This window comes from Chrysochloris asiatica, unplaced genomic scaffold (genome assembly GCF_000296735.1).
Source record: "Chrysochloris asiatica unplaced genomic scaffold, ChrAsi1.0 scaffold00056, whole genome shotgun sequence".
Classification (NCBI taxonomy): Eukaryota; Metazoa; Chordata; class Mammalia; order Afrosoricida; family Chrysochloridae; genus Chrysochloris; species Chrysochloris asiatica.
This window is the reverse complement of record NW_006408574.1, coordinates 141729-156386: the sequence shown is the minus strand read 5'-3', so window position 1 is coordinate 156386 and position 14658 is coordinate 141729. Positions and strand designations below refer to the sequence as shown.

The 14658-nt window shown below is 45.1% G+C and overlaps 1 protein-coding gene across 1 annotated transcript in view; it reads left to right on the top strand.

The window, feature by feature from the left end:
• CACNA1B (calcium channel, voltage-dependent, N type, alpha 1B subunit) overlaps nucleotides 1–14658 on the top strand; it is a 245382-nt gene that overhangs the window by 196749 nt on the left and 33975 nt on the right. The window contains 4 exon segments of the mRNA XM_006863647.1: nucleotides 259–264; nucleotides 6576–6692; nucleotides 7002–7067; nucleotides 7479–7570. Of these exon segments, the coding sequence (XP_006863709.1) occupies nucleotides 259–264; nucleotides 6576–6692; nucleotides 7002–7067; nucleotides 7479–7570 (281 nt within the window).

Sequence of the window (14658 nt, the reverse complement as noted above, 5' to 3'; positions counted from 1 at the left end):
ATTTTAAGGAAAGTATGCAAAGTTGACAAAAATCCTGAAATTTTCCAGTGACGTTTTTGCTTGTCTCGATGACTCATTTCTCTTTTGTTTTCTGTTTTTGTTCTTGATTTACCTTCACCTACCTGCTGACTCACGCCATCCAAACAACATACAATGTGAAAACCCATGTCTCCGTCTGTATGTTGCGCACCTGCTGCTCAAACCACCCTAATCTGTAACTAATATGCAAATATCCATCCATGAAAACATCACTTATAGGAAACGGTTGGTTTCATGACTTTACATGGTCCCTACAACCCTTTGCTCTGCCTGCTCTGCTTTGCTCCTCCTGCTCTCGTCCCAGGCCTCCCGCTCCCAGGGCGTGGCTGTCATTCCTATGACCCCTTCTGCCTCCTCCCTGCTCCTGGGACGGTTTGATCCAGGGGACTGGCCGGGGAGGGTGCAAACCCCAGGGGACTGGTTCAGAAGTGGGAGGACTGGACAGGTCGTGGGTTTGGGTCTGATTGAGAGCCTATAGTCCCTGCTGCCCCATTCTCTCCCCCGGCTTTGTCACCCAGGAGAAAGCTCCTTCCTTAGGGTTAGGCCTGGCATAGGCCAGGAGGGCTGGCAGCTACTGCAGTGTTTGGGACGTGGTTCCTGTGAGCGTGACCTCAGAGGAGCCAGACAGAGGAGACTGCGGTGGGTTCTACCTGCAAGGGCTCTTCACCTCCTCACTGGCAGCAGCACATACCTGTGGGCAGTGGGCTGCCATGGCGGCCCCTCCCAGCTCCTTGGCAGTGTGGACAGGAGAGCAGAGGTGCTTACTAGTAGATCAGCTAGGACCGGAAATCCATAGAAAGCAGTAGAGAGCAGATTCCTGTTACAGAAACTGGATGATTCGTGATACAGGGTCTTACACCTGAGTCGAAAATTTTGAGTTTCAAGAAAATGTCGCTTGATGGCACTGAAATGTCCAAACGACATCTTCTGTGTGGCTTCCAACTCTCCTCAGTCAGGTGTGTGCTCAGGTGCTGTTGACCAGACCTGTCCCCATCTATCCCTGCTGTCACTCCTACCCCTGACCCTAACCCTAACCTTAACCCCTGACCCTAACCTGTCCCCATCTGTCCCTGCTGTCACTCCTACCCCTAACCCCTGACCCTAACCTGTCCCCATCTGTCCCTGCTGTCACTCCTAACCCTACCCCTAATCCCTGACCCTAACCTGTTCCCATCTGTCCCTGCTGTCACCCCTAACCCTGACCCTAACCTGTCCCCATCTGTCCCTGCTGTCACTCCTACCCCTGCCCTTTCTTCATTGCATACCTCACCACCTCATACATTGTATGTGTGTTTCTGTGTCCGTCTGGACCTGTATATGTGTGTATGCATGTTTGTATGTGTGCATGTGTATATATGGATATGTGCATATACAGAGGTCAGTCAAAAGTATTGCTATTAGGGTTCCAGTTCACACATGCCTGAGTTTATTCCAAATAAAACGTGTTGAGCCTCATCTCTGGGATTAGTGATGGCAGAGGGGTCCTGGTGTGGTGCTATGGAACAAACCATGTACCACAAGGTCGGTGGTTCAAACTCACCAGCCGCCCCTTGGAAACCCTATACAAGGTCACTATGAGTTGGAACTGACTCGATAGCACTCAACAACAACAACAACACAGACAAGTTCTTCCAGTAATGCTTGTCTTGATCTACAAGAGAGTCAAAAAAATGATCCAAACTCCAGTTATATTAAAACTCCTGTCCTCGTGCACAGCTGATGACAACACTGAGCGGGCATGTCGAGTGACTGGATTTTGTAGCAGATCAGCCATGGCTCTGCCTGTGAAATCATCCATGACAGAGTTGTGTTTTTTAAAAGTTTGTGTGAGATGGCAACCAAAACAACCCGCAGAAGATCATACACAGAGGCATTTGGACATCTGCCAAAAAATCTGGACTGACACTCAAAGAAAGATAAAAGCAACTTTAAAAAATATTTATTTGTGACGAGACATGGATTCCTCACACAAGCCTGAGAATAAACGGCAGAATATGGCATGGAGACATCTGCAATCACTGACCATGAAAAAATTCAGCCATCAACACTGACCTAGCTAGCCATGGTGGGCTAGAGCTGAGAGTGAAGCATCCAGCTGATATGAAGTAGGGGAGGCGTGCAAGAAACCCTAAACTTGTAGATAGTACCCATTTGACCTAGCTTGGCTGGCTCGATGATCAGAACCTAACTAGAGGAAGAGAAATTAGTGTGATACAGGAAGCAAGTGTAGCCTGTTGCAATTTGATAAATGTATGGATGTAGTAGCTCAAAATACCAACCGAGAGGGAAGCAGTCTTCACATCAAGGATCAAGCCTATCCCCTTAGTACACAGGGTTGATAGGGACGGGCAACTTAGACACTGGCTACTTAAAATTGGAGGGCAGGAGGCCTATAAAGGCATGAAATGGCCGGCTTACACGTTTTCAAGAGGGAGTTTAGTTTTAGAGTGAGTGGGGGAGGGTAAAATCCCCACTAAATAGTTTTCATCTTGTCTAGATGGGTCTGGTGAAAGGAAATGGGGATAAGATTCTTTTGATTCAATAGTGAGTGTTGTCATGACTAATTGTAATTGTCACAACTATAAAGGTAGAAATTTGGTAACAAAAAGGGAGCAGTAGTTAATCTTATATTCCAGGAGCAGAGGACTCTGGTCTATCAAGAGAGAAGAGCATGAGCGGAGCCTGGGATCCTCACCAGAGAGGCAGTGACACCAGAGATGGAGGCAGAGGTGATGGCTTGGAGAGAGAGAGCAGCTGAGGACTCTAGACCCATAGAAAGAAGCTGTGTGCTGGCAGGCTTGCAGAATGTGCCCGTTGGCAGTTTAAACACTTATGTATTCCTGCGTGTTTCTGTGTCCATCAAAAAAAGAGAGAATGGAGGCAAATACTGTTAACCGATGGCGCGTGGAGGGATTGTAACCATTGCACTGAAACAAAGTGCTATAGGTTGGGTGTAAAACTGATGTTCTCCTATATAAATGATTACTCAATTCACAATAAAAACTTTTAAAAAATCAACCATCAGCTGGAAAATTGATGCTTACAGTTTCTGGAACTCTGAAGGGGCAGTATTGGAACACTGTCTGGTAAAGGTCCAGCAATCAACAGTGCTTGTTACAGTGAGATGGTCACTGAAGAGCTGATGCCTAGACTTTGGATTAAATGCAGGACAATGCACGTCCACACACCTCTGCCCACACAGTTGACACTCTGCAAAAACTTCATTTTGAGGTGTGAAAGCATCCTCCCTGTAGTCCTGCTCTTGGTCCATTGGGCTTTTACCTGTGTGGTCCCCTGATAGCAGTCCTCCTAGGATGAAGATTCACCTCTGATGAGGAAGTTGTGGCTTGCAGCTCAAGCTAAAACTTTTTTCAATAAGGGAATATGAAGGCTTGTTGAAAGATGAACAAAGTATATTAAAAAGCAAGGAAATTGTGTCAAAAACAATGTATTTGTCTTTTTGAAAAGTTGACTAAATTCTACAGCCTGGGCACAGATCATGTTTGGCTCACCCTCATAGTTAGGGCATCTTCAAATTTGAAAGTCCAATCAAAACAGAGGCTTCTGAGGGGATCTGTTGGGCCAGTTAAATTCAAGACTGAGTGTTTTGTGATAGGTACTCTGGTGTGGCACTGTAGGATAAGCATTGGACTGCTAACTGCAATGCCAGCAGTTCAAACCCACTGGTGGTTCTCGGAAGCCCTATACACGGTTGCTATGAGTTAGAACTGGATTCCTGGTGTGGTGCTGTGGGTCAATGCACTAGACTGCAAAGCCATTTGAACGGCAAAGTTGGCAGTTCAAACTCACCAGCTGCTCCTCAGAAACCCTATACAGGGTCTCAATGGGTCGGAACTGACTCGTTGGCACTTAACAACAACATGAGTTAGAACTGACTCAATGGAATACAACAACAGTCGTGATAGATTTTCTCAAAGGACCCAGGACAATCACAGGACCTTGTTATGACGAAGGTTTAAGAAAATTTTAACTGTTGATAAGAGGGAGGCCAGAGACACTGCACTAGTGACCTTTCCCATCATGCACCTGCTCATTCGGCATGGGAAACCTGCCCCCATCCACCTTACAGCCCTAATAGTGCCTCTTCAGACTCCTTTTTGTTCCAAATATAAAAGAATATTTAAAAGAAAATTCATTTTGAGTCCCTTGAGGATGCCAAGACTGCCGTTTGAGGTGGTGTAAACAGAAGAGTGCAGATTTCTTTGGGGAAGGGTCAGAGAGATGGAGACACTGCCTTCAAAACTGTAGAGACCTGCGTGGAAGAGTTGTTGGCCAACAGCAGCTTCACATTTGAGTGGTTTTTATTTCATAAAGATTTCTATGAGTTTGTAGCAATACTTTTTTACTTACCCGCATATGTGTAGATGTATATGTTTGTGTCTGCATGTATGTGTATATTACGTATACATATATATACATACATACACCCATGTTGTCACAATCTTGCTGAAAGTGAGAGGATCTGAAACCCTTACTGATGGAGATCAAAGACGACATACAGCCTTCAGTATGGATTGTGCTTCGATGTAAACAAAAATCCTCGCATCATGGTAAATGGAGAAAAGGTCAAAGTTGGCATGGATTTCATTTTACTCGGATCCGCAATCAACCCTGATGGAAACAGTAATCAGGAATCGCATCGGTCACATTTGCTGCAACCAACTGGTCTTTCGAGTGTTAAAGAGCAAAAATGTCCCTTTGAGGTCTGAGGTGCGCCTGGCCCAAGCCTTGGCGTTTTCAATAACCTCACATGCATGTGGAAGCTGGACAGTGATTAATAAAGACCAGAGAAGAATCAATGCAATTGAATTATGGTTTTTGTGGAAAATATGGGCTGTATCTTGGGTTGCCAAAGGAATAAACCAGTGTGTCTTGGAATACTTCTTAAAGGCAAGGTCTGCCAGACTTCATACCGTGTACTTTTGACATGTTACCAGGAGAGAGCAGCCCCTGGAAAAAGACATCATTCTTGGTAAAGTGGAAGGTCAGTGAGACACAGGGAAGCCCTCCATGAGCAGGGCTGACCACAGTGGTTACAATTATGGCCTCAAACAAAACCAGGATTGTGAGGATGGATGCTGCAGGGCCGGGTCGTGTTATGTTCCACTGTGCATAAGGTTGCTGAGTCAGAACTGACTCAATGTCACCTAACAACAACAACGTGCCTATGAGTGTAACTGTATATATATGTATATGCATGGCTGTGTATGTGTGCATGCCTGCATGTGTATATGTGTCCTTGTTTCCTCCGTTTTTCCTCACACCAGAAATGATGTCGTCACCCTATAGAGGAAGCTGAGGCTCAGAGTGAGAGGAACGTTCTGTGATGAGCCCTTGAGGGTCTAGAGCTTCCAGACTCAGTCACGTGGTTCCGCAGAACCCATGGGTATCTGGAAGGCAGAGACCAGATGATGGTGCACTCACAGCCACGTCTGCCATCTGCTCGCTGCCCTGCTGCTATTCCGGGACATGCCGTCTTCAGGCCCTTTTGGTCTTCTCCCTTGAGAAACCTTGCCCATGGTAGTGACCCACACACGGGGCAGGGGCTGACTGTGCTCTCTGGACTGACCCCTGGCCCCTCCAGAACATGTCTTTCAAAGCAGAGGTCCCTCCAGAGGCTGGGCATCAGGCTTCCCATCCTTCTTCGAGCAAAACCTCTCTGCTTCAACCCATCCATGCAGACAGGCTGCTAGGCCATCCTCCTTACCTCACGCTGCCTGCCCATCCACCACCAGTCTTTTCCAGCATTCACAGGCTGGGGCTGGCAGACACAGCCACACTCAGCTGAGCTCCCCTCTGGACACATTTGGCCTGCCCTGTGCTGACTTCCCATGGTCACCCAGACGTCCATGTGAGAACCTGCTAGCTGCACGCATGAGCCCCCACGCTGGCCCACCCACATCTGTGTGCTCTTTTCTCTCTGGTGGGGGACTGAATCGAGCAGTAGAATGTCTCTCCGCTCGGCCACTCTGGTCTCAGGAAGCAGAGCCAGGCGCCAAAGCCCTCCCATAGCATGGGTTCTGTGCCCGGTAATTTCGGGGTCAGGGTGGAAATCTCAGCAGCCCAGAGGCTGGCTGGCAGGGCCGAGTTATTTATGAACTCTTGACCAAAGGCAGCCTGGGATGCAGCGGAGCAGCAGTGTGTTACACTTGCACCTGCTAAGGTCTTAGAGACAGCTGCAGGTACCTGGATCTGCCCAGGGGTCAGGAAGGGAAGGCCGTGGTCACCCTTCAGGGGTGCCTAGTACCTGGACACAGCTAGGCTTTTGACTAGAGGTCAAGCTGCAGACAACCTCCGACCCCCCTCGCAGTGGGATGTCGGCCCTCACGGCCCAGACTTGCTGACAGGCTCACCTCTGGAAGGTGCTGCTTAGAAGGGGAAACAGTGACTCTCTTGTAACTTTTTACACTATTTTTCTGCAGGGCCTCAGGGAGGGTGGGAGTGGGAGCAGGTCGCCTGGGCCCAGGTGACTGAGTTCCAAGGGTCAGAAGGCATTGTCTCCTCCCCTCCTACAGAACAACTTCATCAACCTCAGCTTCCTCCGCCTCTTCCGTGCTGCTCGCCTCATCAAACTGCTCCGGCAGGGTTATACTATCCGCATCCTGCTGTGGACCTTTGTCCAGTCCTTCAAGGTGACCCATATCCTCTGGAAGGCTGGTGGCTAGTGTAGTGGGATCAGGTCCTGGGCCTTCCTTGCTGGGCTGGGAGGGTGATATTTGTCTTCCTGGTCTGCATTTTATAAATGCATTTAAGTTGTCATCCATGGATCAATGCATTTCCATGCTTGCCAAAGCTCCAATGTGCCTTAAGACCCAGAAACGGTGATCCCTTGTGAGGAGGTGGTGGCTGGTGGGGTGGAGCTGGGCCAGCCTTTAAGAGGGGCTGGGGGCGAGGCCAGTGCTCCCTGGACCCACTGACTTTGAGTGTCCGTGTGTCCGCAGGCCCTGCCATACGTGTGTCTGCTCATTGCCATGCTCTTCTTCATCTACGCCATCATCGGCATGCAGGTGGGTGCTGACAGGTGTGAGCGGGTGAGCCTCCATCCCTTTGTCTCTCACTCTGTCGACCTTCCCTGAATCCAGGGGCTCATTTCCAGTGGGCAGTGCCATTGCCTCGGGGGTGAAAACTGAACTCGACAGCATTTCAGGGGTTACAAAGTTCTCTTGCTGTAAAACTTGTTGCCATATGGTGCTATTTAAAACAAATATTTTTTCCTGCTTCGAGTGTGCCTATGGGGACAGCTGCACAGAAGTTTTCAGTTCACCAGACTGAAAGTGAAGATGTCCCCTTCCACATACACATAACCCACACTCAGCTGTAGGACTTCAGCACGTCCGCTGAGGGGATTCATGCCTGCTGGGGAGCATCTGTGGGGTCCAGGCCATCGGCACACACTCTGTCTTGTCTTTCCATTCCAGGTTTTTGGAAACATTGCTCTAGATGATGAAACAAGCATCAACCGACACAACAACTTCCGGACATTTCTACAAGCCTTGATGCTGTTGTTCAGGTAGATTGTTCAAGATGCCGTGCTCAGCTCAGGGGCTCCGTCCTTCGGGAGGGAGAAGGTGGTGCCAACATGGGGGCCACCCCTTTTCCCTCCAGTAAATCGGTCTTCTCCTCTCCCCTCTCTGCTCACCCTCCTCAAAGGACTCCTTAATGACTTCTGACCTCAGACAAATGGCAGGGCAGCCCTGAGGGAGGGGAGCTGGGAGTCCTGGACAAGTGTCTTGCCTTGGTCCCTGGTGACAGTAAAGAGACCTCTGATGAGCCCACAGTCTGAGAGGACAGGCGGTGCCGTCTGTCTGGTCACCGTGTTGTAGCAGGTGTCGGTGAGGACAGGACAGGAGGCGAGTTACTGACAGATGGTAGCTCTTCAGTGGCCCAAAGGACCCAGGTACCGAGACTGCTGATGTAACTTATGCCTCCGCTGCATGTTAGGGGAAGCAGCATCGCTCAGTGCAGTACCTTGGGAAGTGCAGGCCTCATTCTGAGCTGGGAGGCCAGCTTGGCTTGCCAGCGAGTTTGAGGACTGAGGGGAGTGAGTGAGTGCATCTCCCTGCCCCCTGGGTCTCTCTTATTTTAGCCCAAATCAGCCACCCATAAGAAATCCCTGGGTGGGGACTTCCAGCAAGATGGCAGACTAGGCTGACTTCCTACATGGACTCTCTACATCAAAGATATGAGAAACCAAGTAAAACAGATACAGATGAAAATCTGGAAACCCTGAACTTCAGAAGAAAGGCTAGAGATTGGGTTGAGTGCTTGCTGGGAGGAGAAACTGAGCAAGGATGGAGAGAGAGGAGACTGGTTGGACAGCTGGCCAGATGTGGAGCCACCATCTTAAACCTTTGTGAGCAACTCTGGCAACAGAAGGTGACCTGGTAGAGCAGTCACACCAGTAACTCAGAAGGAGACAGCACTTGTGTCCACAGTCCAGCCACAACCTAACCCTAAGCAGCTCCACACACCTCTAATAGCCAGTACCAGTTCCTATACCTTCTGATCAACCTTAGATCAACCGATTGAGGCAGAAAAGACATTTGACAAAATCCAACACTCATTGCTGATAAAAGAAATTCAACAAAACAGGAATACAAGGGAAAGTCCTCAACATATAATTAAAGACATATATATCAAACCAACAGCCAACATGACTCTGAATAGTGAGAAACTTAGGTCATTACCCTTGGGAACAGCAGTCAGACAAGGCTGTCTTTTATCACAACTCCTAGTCAATATTGTGCTGGAAGTCTTAGCCAGAGCTACAAGGCATAAAAGGGAAATTAAAGGCATCCAAATTGGCAAAGAAGAAGTAAAGCTCTCTATTTGCAGACGATATGATCCTATACTTAAAAAATCCCAAACACTTCACAAGAAAATTAATGGAACTCATCGATAGACTCAACAACATACAAAAATCAGTTGGATTCCCTTACATTAATAAAGAGAATTCTGTAAAGGAAATCAAGAAAACAATACAATTTACAGTGGCTACCCAAAAGATGAAATACTTGGAAATAAATCTAACCAGAGAAACAAAAGTCCTATAAAAGAAAAATACAAAGCACTAATACAAGAAGCTAAGAGACCTGCAGAAATGGAAGAACATACCATGCTCATGGATGGGAACACTTAGCATTGTGAAAATGTCAACACTACCGAAAGCAATCTATAGATATGCTATCCCAATCCAGATTCCAACATCGTTCTTTAAAGAGATGGGAAAACTACTCACTAACTTTATATGGGAAGGAAAAAGTCCATGGATAAGCAAAGCATTATTAAAAAATAACAAAAAAGCAGGAGGTTTCTCACTTCCCGATCTCACAACCTATACCACCCAGCCACTGTAGTCAAAACAGCTTGGTACTGGTACAACGAACGACACAGATCAGTGGAACAGAATTGAGAACCCAAAGTAAATCCATCCACCTACGATCAGTTCATCGTAAAGGGCCAAAATGCATGAAATAGGGATGAGATATTCTCTTTAATAAATGGTGCTGGCAAAATTGGAAATCCATTTTCAGAAAAATGAAACATGACCTATATCTCACACTGATACAAAAACGAACTCAATGTGGATTAAAGACCTAAATGTCAAAACTAACCACCACCATACAGATCATGCAAAAGTAGACCAACTTAGGAGCTCTGATACTTGGCATTGATACACTATCAAGCACAACTGAAAACACACAAACAGAAGACAAAATGATGACTGGGACCTTCTAAAAATTAAACACTATGTGCATCAAAGGATTTTACAAAAAAACTAAAAAGAGAACCCATTGACTGGGGGAAAATGTTTGGCAACGATATATCAGACAAAGAACTTTTCACCAAAATTAGAACATTTCAGCCATCTGATGTCAGCAATGATATCCCTTATTCCACATCCTGTTCTGAATCCAGCTTGAACCTCTGGAAGTTGTCTATCAATGTTTGGTTGCAGCCATTTTGTATTATCTTTAGCAAGATTTTACTTGCATGCAATATTAATAATGTCTGATGATTTCTGCATTCTGTTGGGTAATCTCTCTTTGGAATGGGCACAGATATGAATCTCTTCCATTCAGTTGGCCAGGTAGTTGTTTTCCAAATTTCTTGGCAGAGATGAATGAGTGCTTCTAGTACCATATCAGTTTGTTAGAAGATTTCAATTTATATTCCATCAATTCCCAGAACCTTGTTCTTTGCCAATGCTTTCAATGCACCTTGGACTTCTTCCTTCAGTATCATTGGCTCTTGATCATATGCTACCTCTTGAAATGGTTGAACATATACCATATATTTTTGCTACCGTGACTCTGTGTATTCTTTCCATCTTCTTTTAATGCTTTCTACATCATTCAACATTTTGTTCGTAGAATCCTTCACATTACAACCCCAGGCTTGAACTTTTTCTTCAGTTCCCTCAGATTGAGAAATGCTGAGCATGTTCTTCCCTTTTGGTTTTCTAACTCCAGGTCTTTGCACGTTTTGCTGTAGTATTTAACTATGTCTTCTTGAGTTGACCTTTGAAATTCTGTGTTCATCTCCTTTACCACCTCAGTTCTTCCATTTGCTTTAGCATCTCTATGCTAGAGAGCAAGTTTCAGAGTCTCTTCTGACATCCAGTTTGGCCTTTTCCTTCTTTCTTGTCTTCTCAATGATCTTTTACTTTGTTCCTATATGATGTTCTTGATGTCATCCCACAACTCTTCTGGTCTTCAGTCTTTAGTGTCTAATGCTTCAAATTTGTTCTTCAGATGATCTCTAAATTCAGGTGTGGGATATGTTCAGGGTCCTATTTTGGCTCTCGTGGACTTGTTTTGATTTTCTTTAGCTTGAGCCTGAACTTGCAATTGATAATCTGTTACGGTCTGTCCCTGGCCTTGTTTTGGCTGATGATCTGGAGATTTTCCACCTTCTCTTTCCACAGAAGTAGTCAGTTTGACTTCTGTGTATTCCATCTGGTGAGATCGATAGTTGTCTTTTATGTTGTTTTTAAAAAGGTAATTGCAATGAAGAAGTCATTGGTCTTATAGAATTCCATCATGTGACCTCCAGCATCGTTTCAAGAACTGATCCTTCCTCTTTTTTTTTTTTTTTTTGCATTCTTTGCATTCCAATCACCAGGAATTATCAGTACATCTTGATTGCATATTTGATCAATTTCAGACTGAAGAAGTTGATAGAATTCTTCAATTTCATCATCACTGGCTTTTGTGGTTGGTGTACAAATTTGAATAATAGTGGTCTTAACTGGTCTTCCATGTAGGCATGTGGATTATCCTATCACAGGCAGCATTGTTCTTCATGACAGATCTTGATATGTTCTTTTTGATGATGAATGCAATGCCATTCCTTTTCAATTTGTCATTCCCAGCACAATAAACTATGTGATTGTCTGATTCAAAATGGTAGAAGCAAGAGCATCAGTTAGGAAAGTGTTCCAACAATTCTGGTACAATGTGATTGTTGTTACACCAGGAGACAGCGAGCTAAAAGTCGGCTGTTAATTGATGGCGAATGGATAGAATGTGGAGAGAGGAAAAAGAAGGCAAGGCTGGCGGCCAAGTTTCTAGCCTGAGCAGCTGGAGGAATTTTTGTTGTTATTGTTGTTAAGTGCTGTCCGGTCGGTTCCAACTCATAATGTCCCTCTAGCGTAGTGATTACGAATCGGGCAGGGAATCTCAAGGTCAGCAGTTCGAAACTACCAGCTGGTCCGCGGGAGAAAGATGAGGCTTTCTGCTCCCGTAAAGATTTACAACTTCAGAAACCCCGGACAGGGTCGCTATGAGTCGGAACCGACTCCACGGCACATAACCACCAACCACCATGGGCTTTCCAAGGAGCAGCTGATGGGTTTGAACTGCCGACCTTGAGGTTTGCAGCCCAGTGCTGATCCTACAGCTGGATGGATAGTCAGTATTTATTGAAATAGGGAAGACCAGGATGGAACACAAGTTTCTGGCAGTTCTGGGAGATCAGGAGTTTACTTTCTGAGTCTGTTAGGGTTGAGATGCTATTGCTGTTCTTAGGTGCCACGGGGTCGGTTCCGACTCAGCGACCCAACTACACACAACAGAACCAAACGTTGCCTGGTCCCGAGTCATGCTCACAATTGTTGCTACATTGGAAGCCATGTTGGTGCCACTGTGCTGTTCCATCTTGTTGGGGTCTTCTTCCTTTTTGGCTGGCCCTTTACTTTGCCTAGCATGATGTCCTTCTCCAGGAACTAACCCCTCCTGAAAATATGTCTGAAGTATAAGAGATGAAGTTTCACCATCTTGGCTACTAAGGAGCAATCTGAATGGACTTCTTCCAGCACAAATGTGTTTGTTCTTCTAGCCATCTAGAGTATTTTCAATATTCTTCTCCAGCACCATAATTCAGATGCATCGATTCTTCTGTGGTCTGCCTTATTCAATGTCCAATTTTCTCATCTATGTGAGGCAATTGAAAATATTGTGGCTTGGGTCAGAAGAACCTTAGTCCTCAAAGTGACATCTTTACGCTTTAACATTTTAAAGAGGTCTTTTGCATTTCCCCAATGCAATATGTCATTTAATGTCTTGACTGTTGCTTCCATGAGTGTTGATTGTGGATCCAAGCAATCTTTTCTCTGTTTATCCAGTTTCTCTGTTGGTCCAGTTGGGAGGATTTTTATTTTATTTATACTGATGCTCACACTGAAGGCTGTAGTCTCTGCCCTTCATCAGTAAGTATCGCAAATCTGTTTTGCTTCCAGCAAGCAAGGTTGTATCATCTGCATATTGCAGACTGTTAATGAATTTTCCTCCAATTTTGATGTCACATTCTTTTTCATATAGTCCAGCTTCTTGGATTATTTGTTTGGCATGTTGTTGTTATGTGCCGTGAAGTTGGTTCCGACTCATAGTGACCCTGCACAGGGTTTCCTAGGCTGTAAATCTTTACAGGAGCAGAAAGCCTCATCTTTCTCCCACAGAACAGCTGGTAGTTTTGAACTGCTGACCTTCCGATTCCAGCCCGATTCGTAACCACTATGCTATCAGAGCTCCTTTTTGTTTGTCATACAGATTGAATAACTTTGGTGAAGGGATACAACTCTGATGCACATCTTTCCTGATTTAAAACCATTCAGTATTTCTTTGTTCTGTTTGAATGATTGCCTCTTGGTCTATGTACAGGTTCCTCATGAGCACAATTAAATATTCTGTAATAACCATTCTTCACAACGTTATCCATAGTTTGTTATGATCCACATGGTTGAATGCTTTTGCACTGTCAATAAAACACAAGTAAATACCTTTATGGTATTCTTTGCTTTCAGCCAAGACCCACCCATCTGACGTCAGCAGTGATCTCTCTCATTCCATGTCCGGCTTGAGTTTCTGGTAGTTCTCTGTAGATGGACTGCTGCAACTAGTTTTAACTCTCTTCAGAAAAATTTAACTTACATGTAATATGAATGTTATTGTTCAGTGATTTCCACATCCCACTGGGTCATTTTTCTTTGCAATGAGCACAAGTATGGATCTCTGCTAATTGGTTAGTGAGGTAGCTGTCTTCCAAATTTCCTGGCATAAACAAGTGATACCTCCAGCGCTGCATCAGTTTGTTGAAAGGTTTCAGTTTGTGCCCCATCAATTCCTGGAACCTTGCTTTTCACCAAAACCTTCTGTGCACCTTGGATTTCTTCCTTCATTACCATCGGTTCTTGATTATATGCTGCCTCTTGTCATGGTTGAATATAGACCAATTCTTTTTGGTACAGTGACTCTGTATTCTTTCCATCTTCTTTTGATGCTTTGTTGCTGCTGAGTTTCGTCAAGTTGGTTCCAACTCATTGCAACTCTTTGTAGGGTTTCCGAGGAGGTGGATTTGAACTACCGACCTTTGGTTAGCAGAGCAGTGCCACCCCATAGAATCTGTCAGTATTGCCAACCGAGGCTTGATTTTTTTTTCTTCAGTTCTCTCAGCTTGAGAAATGCTGAGCATGTCCCTCTTTTGGTTTTCTGACTCCAGGTCTTGGCACATTTCATTGTAATACTTGATTTTGTCTTCTTGAGCTGACCTTGGAAATTGTGTGTTCAGCTCGTTTACTCTATCATTTCTTCCAGTCACTTTGGCTTTGCTGAAGCTCAAGAGCAAGTTTCAGAGTTTCTTCTGACATACACTTTTACCTTTTCTTTCTTTCCTGTCTTTATAATGACCTGTTGTTTTCTTCTTATCCTCCCATAACTCTTCTGGTTTTAGGTCATCAGTGTCTAATGCATCAAATCTATTCTTGAAGTGGTCTTTAAATTCAGGGGGGATGTACTCAATGTCATATTTTGATTCTGGTGGACTTGTTTTAAATTTCTTTAGCTTCAGCCTGAAATTGCATGTAAGCAATGGATCACAGTGAGTCCCTGGCTTTTTTTTTTTTTTTTGAGTGATTATGATGAATTTCTCCAACTGTCTTTTTCCCACAGACGCAGTCATTTTGATCCCTGTGTATTTTATCTAGTGAGGTCCACATGTATAATCACCTTTCGTGTTTTTTATGAAAGGTTTTTGCAATGAATAAGTTGTTGGTCTTGCAAAATTCTATCATGTGATCTCCAGCTTTGGTTCTGTCACCAA